The sequence below is a fragment of the Bremia lactucae genome, linkage group LG11, assembly GCF_004359215.1.
Source record: "Bremia lactucae strain SF5 linkage group LG11, whole genome shotgun sequence".
NCBI classification, from domain to species: domain Eukaryota; phylum Oomycota; class Peronosporomycetes; order Peronosporales; family Peronosporaceae; genus Bremia; species Bremia lactucae.
The window spans coordinates 64,886-76,342 of record NC_090620.1 but is presented as its reverse complement, the minus strand read 5'-3'; the positions used below and the strand labels follow the sequence as shown (position 1 = coordinate 76,342).

At 45.0% G+C, this 11,457-nt stretch overlaps 2 protein-coding genes across 2 annotated transcripts; one reads left to right on the top strand and one right to left on the bottom strand.

Annotated features, from left to right (window-relative positions):
• Positions 1-2,251: 2,251 nt before the first annotated feature.
• On the bottom strand, positions 2,252-4,395 carry CCR75_009258 (uncharacterized protein; the record flags this gene model as incomplete). The annotated part of the gene is made up of 8 exons (XM_067967300.1): positions 2,252-2,485; positions 2,557-2,827; positions 2,891-3,053; positions 3,122-3,515; positions 3,588-3,719; positions 3,777-4,003; positions 4,083-4,159; positions 4,253-4,395. The coding sequence occupies 8 exons, from the start codon at positions 4,393-4,395 to the stop codon at positions 2,429-2,431; spliced, it is 1,464 nt and encodes a 487-aa protein (XP_067817842.1). The 3' UTR covers positions 2,252-2,428.
• A 484-nt stretch (positions 4,396-4,879) lies between these two features.
• On the top strand, positions 4,880-8,828 carry CCR75_009257 (uncharacterized protein). Its single transcript, XM_067967299.1, has 9 exons — positions 4,880-4,974; positions 5,045-5,096; positions 5,164-5,276; positions 5,338-6,811; positions 6,878-6,946; positions 7,003-7,150; positions 7,242-7,323; positions 7,393-7,501; positions 7,561-8,828. The coding sequence occupies exons 1-9, from the start codon at positions 4,955-4,957 to the stop codon at positions 7,789-7,791; spliced, it is 2,298 nt and encodes a 765-aa protein (XP_067817794.1). The 5' UTR covers positions 4,880-4,954; the 3' UTR covers positions 7,792-8,828.
• The last annotated feature ends 2,629 nt before the right edge of the window (positions 8,829-11,457 follow it).

The window sequence follows — 11,457 nt, the reverse complement described above, 5'->3', positions numbered from 1 at the left end:
TTTCAGAAATCAGTGAATCGTTATTACAACTAGTGTCACTCGACGGAGTACGTGCCGTTCCACTTATTTCTGCTGAGTCGGGCTCAGAATTAATGTTTTTAACGTTAGAGTTTATTAACTCAGACATTGAAATATCTAAAACACTGACAGGCTCATTCAATGATCCGCGCCAATAGCGCTTTTGTTGCTTAGCAATGGTGGGTTCATGACTCTCCAAAACTTTGCTAGGAACATTGCGCGTGGCGCCTAAGGCTTTAGACCTCCAATCGATCCATGGCTCATGGTATTCTAACCAGGCCATACCAAGGATGAGATCATATCTCGAATCTAAATCAAGGACGATATAGCGTTCCATTCTGTCGAAGTCCAGAAACTTTATACCTAAGTCCAAAGAAATTTTGGGAACAGTGACACGAGTCCCAGTCGCAACGTGAACAGTAATTGTATCACCTTCATGCGCTTTAAGCGCCTCAATGTATTGTTGACTTCCTTGTAGGGAAAGGCGTCGAGCATAATAACAAGAAGCTCCTGAGTCAGTTAAGATTGACCACGGCTTATCAAAGCCCTTTACAGTCGCTTGAGTGACTAGCAAGCCAGGCTTGTACTCTCGCCCCGTGCCATTAAGCAACGAGCTAATTGGGGCTAGGTTCTGTTTATTCTCACCTCCTAGAGATTCAACAGAGCCTAGGTCTCCCCCAGTAGGGCGCCCCGCACCTTTTGTTTATCGACGTTTTCTCGCGCCGTACCAGATCTCTGGTATAGGTCGGAGTTGGACCTCTTTCGAGCTTTGCGCGTATTTCGTAAGGGACAGGCCGGACGTAAATATTTCGTGCTTCCGCACATATAACATCTACGGATGGTCTTATGCTGTTCCACAGCTTGAAGCCTCTTCTCCCTTCTCAACGAGGCTTACATCCATAGGTTCCGCTCTATTCGACGAAACCCATGTGCTTGAAGAGCTTGTTCGGTATACAGGCGTGCTAACGCGAGCAGACTTAAGTCAAACTCGGCGGGTAGCGCTATGGCAACTGCCTCTTCGAACGTAGCCGGATGAGATCGGAACAATTTTGTCCGGGCAACGCCTCATCGAGATGCTTACTACAATTGCTTCTTGCACCGGGTCTTGATGCATAGATGCAATGAGAGTTTTCAACTCCTGGACATAGTGCCCTAGAGTTCTTTTACCCTGTCGAGTCGCTAGGAGCCGTGCTCGCATGCGAAAAGCCTGATCAGGCGGTGCAAACATGCTGGTCATTTGCTGTTGCAGCGAATTCCATGAGGGAAAAGCGTCGTTTATGGACGTGCTGCACGATAGTGCTCACTTCATTGCTATACCTCCAAGTTTGGAAATGGCCATAGCCACCTTTTGCCGTTCTGTTAAAAACAAGGCGGAATCCATGGACATTTTCATCTGCTTAATCCAAAAAGGGAGATTTTCTCCTTCTTTTCCCTCAAATCTCTTCACATATACGGTTAGAGGGCGAGCCCTCGGCTCTGAGTTAGGTACAGCGATGTACCGGGTTGGCATAGATGCCGCTAAGTGGTCCTGTACCTGACAGATCAAGAAGGTTTCGTACCGCATGAAGGCTTCAAGTTTTGCATGCAGGACCTCTAGTCCTTGGGAAATAATAAATTCCACGTGCTCAAGCCCAACAAAGGTTTTGAACTTGTCATAAGCGGCACGTTGCGCTTCTGACAATTCTGGAATCTCTTCCATGTTCGTGAGGGTTTAGTCTTGTAAAGACCCAGGCGTAGATTGACTACAGGTGCTACCAGGTGTAGCGGAGCTACCTCGCTCCTAAAGTCAGAGGAAGACTTTCAGACTCAGAGAGTCACTTAGTTCTATTGAACTAATGGGTTTAACAACTCAGGGAGTCGTACAAGCTATTAAAGCTTAAGGAATCCTAGTTCAAGGGATTCAGGGGTTCGTAGAACCAAGTGGCAACTAGTGCCCGAGAGGATATACCTTAGAAAGTCTTCTATCTTTTACAGATCAATGCGCAAGCCTTAGGAAGGCACTTAACGCTTTAAGATCAAAAGGGGAACTGCACTATATTTAATTATTTAAATCTAAAAACTTACCCTAGCTAATTAAAAATAGATTTTGGCCGCCACGATTTATATCTGGCGGCGACCACATTTGTTACCCATAATAAATGGGATTTAAGTAACTAACTATTTTGAAATTAGATAAAAGGGTATTTTACCCATAAATTAAATGCACCACAACAACGGTTCTCCAACCGATGTGTCCCATTACAAGAATCGTAAATTAATAAGCAAGTTAAAGCAGTACTTCCTAAAAGCAGCCCATGAATTTTTGGTTCTCGGTGAGCTGTGGGACGACTAATGCTTATCTTTTCCTTTAAGTAATCATATTTAAAATTTGCGCAACAATTTTCTCAAACAAGCATCGATACTATTCATGTTACGGGGCATCGATCAGGCTTTCGACGTCAAGCTGGATAATGTCAGCATCACAGCCCTTCGATTATACAAAAATATGATATGATGGCATCTTTATATAGAACATTAAAAGCACGTCAAACAACTTACCAAAAGCGATGAAACGTTGGGATTGGTGCGACCACGGTCACCATGCACGAACTCCTTAACGTACGTTCCCGCAGATGTTACGAGACGTAACAGCATGTAGTGCTTGTTTAAGACTTCACACTTGGCTGCATGTATCACTTTTGGCCGAGTCATCAACGTCCTACGGTGCAGGACGCGGACGGGAGTCTGCTGCTGGATAGTAAGGTCCTGTATCGAATCAATGCTTTTGATTGAATCTTTTGTCAAATTATTTTTCGACCAAACAACACAGCTAGAAAAACCACTTCATCAAAATGGCATTTGTCGTGTAGAGAACATTCAGTAAAAAAAATACCAGTAAGTCTTCTTTTTTGAGTCTGCACCGGTTTGAAGCCCCGTGAAATAGTCCCTTGTGGAGCTTTTGACTTGAAGAATTTCCACAGCACCATCATTTGCATCATTAACCGCCTGTTGAATTTGGTCGTAGTCGCACTGGTTTAAAAACGCTTTTTTAGCATCTGCAAGTAAGCAAACAGCTGACGTCATTATAAGTTTCCCTAAATTCAGTAGTCTTAGCGATTAGCACCTAAGATCTCCAATATAAAAGGTCTTCCGTTTCCAAGCATGCGCACATCAACATCTTCACGACCCGCAGTATGAAACTTGTACCCTGATCCCCCGAAGAATGACAGAGCAACACTTCCGATACATTCTTCAACAGAGGAATCTCCAATGCGTTTCCCGTCTAAAATCCAAGGTGTCTGGCTCAACCCGCGCTGAAATTTAAGATACCGCCCCTGCATGTAAACGGGTTCGCGCTCTAATTTTACCACGGCATCTGGTTTAGTACGTAGTCGAGTAGGCGGACATTTAATACTCTCAGGTATTTCTGTCAGGACCGCCAGAGCACGCGAGACGGAACCAAAGCCATCAAAAACAGGAGGCGGCCCACGAGCTCGCTTTCGATTTCCTGCCAATTGCTTTAACACAGCAATACGAAAACCCATCGATAAGTACGTTAATTATTAACCAAATTTATGCGAAGATTTTACCTGAATAGCTGGAATTTGGCGCACTTCGTCAGCTGCTTCATCGTGTTTAATGTCGATCAGCACAATAAACTCACTTTTTACACTACACTCAGAATTTTTAAGAATTCGTGATACGCTGGGCGCTAGTAAAAACTGTATGCATCGCAGTGAAAACTCAACCCATCATTTAAAGACCGGGGTTAATCTTACTTTGAGTGAATCCTTTAAGGGAAATGGCATTCCGTGCGGAAAATTGTCGACCTTTACGCGCAGAAATTCAAGCAACGAGTACTCACGCAGAAGCACGACGCTAGGAAGCTTAATATTAAGTGAGAAAGATTTCACGTCGTAATCAGACTTATCCGCCAACTGCTGTACATCCGCCAAAATTTTTTCGTGTACTGCTTCGTTCAAGACGCCCACACAGCAAGTGCAGCCTACCAAAGCAAGTAAAAAGTGACATAGTTTATACAGAGGCACTTATCGTCACCTAATGTATCGTTGCACAATTGTTACATGCAGCATCTCGCGGTTCGACTTCTATCAAATTAGCGAACTTGTAAAAGGCTTCAGCTATCTTTTCCTCGGATAAACTGCATTGACAGAAAGAAACCCATAGAATGAAAAAAAATCCCGTTTAGCTGAAATGAGTACACCAAAAGCTTTCGCAGCCTGGTCGTCTTTACCACGCGTAGAAATACGATTCCTGAATGCCGCAGAAGCGCAGGCAGCATCGCACGCAGATACCCAAACCAAGGACAACTTGAAGCACATCGGGTAGAAGCAAGCCATCGCGTAGTTTATTCGTTAAGTCCATACACCCGTCCATGAAGTAAGCACCAATCGAATTATTTTTTGAAAAGTAGGTTGCTTCATTAACCTTAATAAATTGCGACAAAAAAAGGCACAGCTACAGCGAATGATGTGGTTTACCGTTGCAAGATATAATGCTAATTGTCAGCTGAAATAATTGTTTTAGAAATCTACTGTTGATGCTTTAGTGAATGATCTTTTTCTTAATTCATAGTCAACAGATGATACATTTGCTCTCGCACGAAATATAGCTTAATACTCATTAAATCTCAAGCATAGAGGTTGGGCAGAATATACTTTGCGCTCCTTAAATTATCAAGTTTGTGCGATGGGCATTGGTACCGCAATACAACGCTACGAGTCAGATTGTGCCTTCGTATCGGTACAATCTCGATTATGCCTTCCTAAAGTATTTGAGAGTGATACAAGCCATAGTTTCAACCAATAGCCGAACTTGTACAAACAACCCGGCTATTCGAGCGATTTCAGTCGACGATTATAAAGCTCGCGGCGTCGTGAAGGGAAGCCGCCAAGCATTCAGTAGCGCTCAGTAGCCGATAGAAAAAGAACAGGCTATGCCAAGCTTTTGCCCTAGGTTCGCTGTTAATTTTTGCTTCAGTCTCCACTTCCGTGATAGATTCAGCTTACAATGCTCATGTAATCAGATGCGGGGACTTTTTAGACGTCGAGGCGTGTGTTAAGTGCGGCGAAAAGGCGGTGCGTGGCAGCTTATTGCTGCAGCATTAGCTGCAAAATCGAAGGCTGACGCGTTTAATGCTAAAAGGTGACGGCTAAGGAGAATCCATGGAAGGCTGGTTCTGTGCCGGGGGGAGACCCTTCGAGCGTCCCAGCCGTGCCCACAGCTTTTACAGCAGCGGCACGCATTAAGTTGATGGGGTTCGTATAAAGAGATTATGTTGCTGTTCGGCAGGAATTTATCTTATATGATACAATTCAGGGTACAGCCATTGCCGGAGCCAACGCGCAAAGAACAGGCGGTGGCACGCTTTCACTTTGTGCCACAGGATGCGAGCACGCAGCTTGCGCTATCCAAGGGCGATGAGGTCGACATTGTGCGCAAGGATGACGATGGTTGGTGGTTCGTCATTAAAGACGGCGAAAAGGGCCTCGTTCCCGGCTCATACCTGTACATTGAGAACCCCGTCCTCCCTATCACGGACGCATCAATTCTTGCTGCGCGCGAGACGTCTAACCAACGATTTATGGAATTACAGAAAGGCTATAAAGTAAATGGGCAGGGAGCACTGACAGGCGTCGAGTACCAGTCGCCGCTTGGACTAAAAACTTGTGTCATTGCTGACTCGTGCGCGCCAAAACCACCTAGTAACCCTGCTTGCGGTGCCGATGCTAAGTCTGGAGGCACCGAATTTAAGCCTGGCGAGGTGCGCAAGCTTCGAAAGTGTTACGCATGTAAAGAGACTATTTTGGGCCGCACAAAAGTGTGTAAGAGCCAGATATTCCACGAAATCTGCTTGTTGTGCAAGGGATGTCGTGAGTCAATTGAAGAGAACGAGGACTTTGCTCTTATTAAAAAAAAAGCCTACCACGCTGACTGCGCCGAGGATGTCAACCATTGTATATTGTGTGATAAGGATATCCTAGGCCGAGTGTATCGCGCTGGAGGTGGTACTTTCCACAAGTTATGCATGATTTGCTCTGTTTGCAACAAGCAGTCAACGGAAATTGGGGCCAAGCTTGAAAGTGGCCTTTTCGTATGTGGCGAATGCATCGCAATAAGAGAGCGAAATGAAAGGGAAGCTGCGCTTGAACTTGAGCGCGCTGCATCTAAAGCAAAGGCTGAAAAGGAAGCAGCTCTTGCTGCGGCCAGGGCTTTGGAGGAAGAAAAGGAGAGAAAAGTCCGGGATGCACAGAAGGCAGCCGAGGAGGCCGCTAAGCATGAAGCTCAAGCTGCTGCGGCTGCTCGTGCACAGGCAGAAAATGAGGCAGCTGAAGCCGATGCTACGCAAAAATTTGCTGCCGCTGCTGTTGCCAATGGAAATAGACGATTTGGATCAGAGAGCTTTCGATCCAGCTCATCGAACCTTGACGAATTCGATTTAGGGGCCAATCCAATCGACTTGGCGGGCCAAAATGGTCGAATTTCTGAAGCTTCAGACCTTGACTCAGTTTTAAGCGATGGCGACTATGCAGGATACATGGGTACCAGTCAAAGGGAATCTTTGCGCTTATCGGAGGTGCTTGATCTTGAGTCCTACAGTGATCGCTTGTCTGACTTAAGCGGCATTTCAGAAGGGACCAACGAAGTCAACAGACCGCGACAATCTACGATTGTGGATGAACACTATCAGACTTATTCTGAAGATGATGATGATCGCGAACTGTGTGGGGGTTGTAATCTAGTCCTTGAAGGAGAAGCAGTCGGTGCTCTGAATAAATATTACCACTACGAGGTAAGTTTGTGGAAGTTTCAAATAATGAACGGCGCCGTTTGAGCTATCTTGGGTTTTCGGTTGCAGTGTTTTAAATGCAGCCATTGCAGTCGAGTTATTGCTGAAGATGATGGATATGCCGAAAAGGATAACCAGGTAATTTTGGCTTTCGCGTGTTGGTATATATTTCTTTTAATAATTTTCTTATTAAGGCCTTTCACCAAGGATGCTACCAGGCACGGTTTGGCAAAAAATGTAACCGGTGCGATAAAGTGCTTAAAGGAAAAGTGGTCAAGGCTCTTGACCTTCTATATCACCCGGACTGCTTCGTCTGCTTTCAATGCAATGCCTCCCTTTCAGGTACAGCACCGCGGCACTTGCATCGTATACGTAAGCGCTATTCTATATTAATGCAGACCTTGCGTATTTTATTGCAAATCCTGTTCAGCAGAAAGTTTCTTTGAGCACGAAGGCCAGGCGATTTGTGCAAAATGCAAACATGGGGCGATTGCGCTCGATGAGTCTATATTTCCGTACGTAGCACTTGAGCTTAAATTGCGCTGGTTTTAGACGACTTACAGGAGATTAATTGACGTAATCAGAGAAAATTTAAATCCCGTGTCTAAGGGTATTGCCGGCTATCGGTTTGACGCTCAAGATGACACACAATTGACTATTTATCCGGGTGACGAAGTAACTATTCTTCAAAAGGTTGGAATTATTGCTTAAGTTATCTTTAAATGCACTAACGGTGGTATGGTCTCATTTAGGACGAGGATGGCTGGTGGCTGGTAGAACTTCGAGGCAAACGTGGCTATGTCCCAGGCTCTTATTTGATCGAGCGTCCTATTGAAACGACGAATCTACAGCTGAAGAAGGAGAAGAATTCAAGCAAAATCAAACTTAAGAGCAAGGCGGGTCTTTGTAGCGCCTGCGCTACGCAAAATCCGGCAGAGGCGCGCTTTTGCAGAAATTGTGGCAATAATTTGGTAGCTAACTGACAGAACGTGTAGTGTATTGATAATTCGTTTAGAGAAAGGCATGCGACGCGACGCTTAATTAAAAATGTCCTAAGTAAGAAAAAGCTAACTGGCACGTAGCGTCTCATAATTATGGTATTTTCAACAAGTTGGTTTGCATTATCGCAGTAAACTTTGCAACAAGAAGACACGAGTAAGAAGGAAAATATGCAACTGGCTCGTCGATCGTTTGCTATTGCGACAGTCACGCGATCCCGCATGCAAGGATTGCAGACTTTGAGCAAAATTCGAATGTGGGATCGAGTGCAGCCGTCACTTTGGCATCCCTTGGCGTCATTAGAGCAGTCGCTTATGGAATTGGAAATGATGGCCAGCCGAGAAGTATCGCCTCGCTTTTCACCATTTGCGCCGTTAACGCTGGACATGCTGCCCAAACTCAATCATGACGACGACGACTTTTTTAAAGACCTGCCATTAAAGAGAGTCGGAGAAATGACAAAAGAGACATTGAAGGCCGCGGAGCCGAAGTACAGCGCAAGCAGGTTGCCAGACGATGAAGAAACCAAAGGTTCTCCTGACGCGAAGGATCCTTCGGCTAGTGCAGCAGGCACAAAGCCATACCCGGCGTACACGTCGTACTCGTATACTTATTCAACTGTGCTAGACCAGAACGGCCACCGTATTGCCACAACTCGTCGGCGCTACGAGGATTCGACCGGTTGTCTAAAGGCAACACACGAGCGTGAGATCGGTGACAAAAAGTTAAACTTCATGTGGCAGCGCTCTAGTAAGGAGGACGAGGGTGGTCTTGAGACGATTTGCTCGAGTGGAAGCCCAGATGAGTTTGAGAAAGAGTGGGTTGATACCCCATTCGGTCGTGCTGAAGGTGAAAAGCTGACAAAGTGGATGGAGGATCGCGAGCGCAGCGTGTACGATGCCTTCGGAATCAAGCATAGCAAAACAACCGACGAGCGTAAAATATGCGACGGGAGTAATCAGGAGCGCGAAGATGTCATTCAGAAGATGTCGAAGCGTCAGGAAGAAGAAACGACGCCTCCGCAATTTACGTCGTGAGGCGAATTAGCCAATGTGGCTTGTTTTCATTGCACTGCTTGTTATTTTAAGTTTGACCTTAATATTACAAGCAGTGCAATGTTAACTTGAAGCATGCGCGTTGTTGGTCAATTTGCCTTTTCTCCATTCTTCGGTCTGCAATGATAAATTTTTGAACCTATGCATATGCAAATTGTTTTCTTGATTTTTTTACGGTCACATAGCAGTAAGCCAAAAAGCTTTTGACAAATCTACAACAGAAACTATGTTTACTATGCACGTTTTCCAACTGACTTTCGTGAAGGGTTACACAGCACATGCCAGCAGTTTGAATTTTAAGTAATTACATGTACATTTACGCAGTACTTACACAGAGGAAGCGTTAGCAAGCTACCGTCCCTTGAACTCGGACTCCTTGAATGTAACGGGGTGTATCGTTACATGAAATTAACACTGAAAGGTTGTTAATTTATATAATATCTAAAAGGTAGATAATATTTGGAGGATATTACTTTATATAGTAATGTTCAGAATTCTTATCCATAAATAGGTATAGACCGTTATATCTATTTATTCCGCAGACTAATCAGCTGTAGAGGTAATCAAAGAGTTACAAATAAGATAAAGATAAGAATTCAATTACATGTGTAGTATTAGAATTATAATTAAGTTAGCATTTACAAGATAGAAAGAGATACACTTAATTATATTGTTACAGTTTTCATTTTACCCCTCTTTAAGCTAGTTACCTTAAAGAGAAGTCTTCCTCTGCACGTACTAGTTAGTGTATGTGAAATAACGTAAGGCACCACTCGCAACTGAAGCAGTGCGAAGTGGACTTGTACTGAAGCAGTACAAGTCGTAGTGCCACGTTACACCTGGTAGCACTTTGTAGTCCGTCCAAGGACCAAAATTTTCCCAATCTAGCATGGAAATCTTAGATGATAGTGGGAATACGCAACACGTTTCCCGTGAAAACTACTCCTTTTTAAGTGATATAGAAAGGAGTGCGGTCGAACGAATGAGTTCGACCGTAGGAAACGATGCAATCTTGGCAGTGCTGTCCAATTTGGACAGAGATGCCCTCCATTCAGCCATCGCCAAGTTCATACAACATGAACTTGACGAGATGAAGGAAAAAGTAGTCTTGCTGAATCAGCAAGGCTCTCAACAGGCGGAACTGTTGAGATTACAACAGGTAGAACTGTTGAGGTTACAACAGGTACAGACCCCTGTACCTGGGATGACGCAAACGCGTCGTCCCGAAACTTTAAAGATTGACATCTCTAAGTATAGGGGAGTCGAAGAAGACTCCCTCCTGAGATGGTTTGTCGAGTTGGACGATGCCATAAGGGCATGTCACATCGTCGACGAGCAAATGCAAGTCGCATTTGTTCGGTCAAAGTTGGCAGGTCGTGCCAAAACTTGGGTACTAGACATTAAGTTGTGCGACCTTATGACTTTAGGTAGCTAGAGGCTTTTAAAGCCCGGCTCAAACAGACGTTTGAACCACCAAGAGCTGAGTTCAGATCTCGTTCAGAGCTTCCGAAAGACAAGCAAGGCAAGCGTGATGTTCACGCATATGCCCACACATACGACTCTTAGCGATTTGTATAACAAATAACCCAGTTCATGAACACACGTTGATTACGGTGTTCATCAAGGTCTTACGGATGGTCCCATAAAGACCCATCTGTTCCGCTTGGAACTGGATACGCTTGAAGAAGCAACATCCGTTGCGGAACAGGAGGACTTTAGCTTGAGACAGGCTCAAGCTAGTTCGTCATCATATCGTCCTCCAAGACGACACGAGTTAGGAGGTCCAGAACTTATCGATCTTTCTTACGTCGAAAGCGAGAGACCTCGTTTTTCGAGCGATAAGCGATCGCAGAAATGCCATCGCTGCCAAAAATTAGGACATTACGCTCATGAGTGTAGTGCTCCACGCCCAGCACCGAAAGGTACTGAACGTAATTTTGGACCGTATGCCAAAAAAGGGCAACGGTCGCGGGTCCGACGTTGTTGCGAAATCGCAACAGCGGAGCGGACCGCCAAAAAACGGTCGGGGTCAGAAGGGGCGCAATGCCCTACTGATCCAGCAACCTCAAGAAAATTTGCAAATCTCTTGACTAAAGTTGCTTCAGACACACAATCATTATGTGTCTCTGCACCTGGCGATGGGGTGTCCCTCACCACCTTAAAATTAAAAGTGACAGATGATTTGTCACTTAGAGCCCTTTTGGACTGTGGGGGCGTCGAATAACTTTATTCGTCGCCAGTCGCTAGAGGATCAAACGCTCATATATGTTAAGCGTGACATCCCTCCAACGATGATGACGGTGCTTTAGCGACAGGCGCATCGATAACAGTAATGAAACGCGTAGTGAAATTTCACTACACGTTAAGAGATATACAGTATGATGATGATTTCATCGTACTAGATTTGGATGACAAATTTGATGTCATCCTAGGATTACCTTGGCTGAGAAAATACGAGCCAAGGATCAGCTGGCAGCATCGATCCGTAAGGATGCCTGCCACTTGTTCATCAGATGGCCATCTGATGAACGTCTTGGAGCGTCCACAAGGGGGTGGATGTACTACGAGTGAGTGCGATGGCCTCACTTGTGGTAC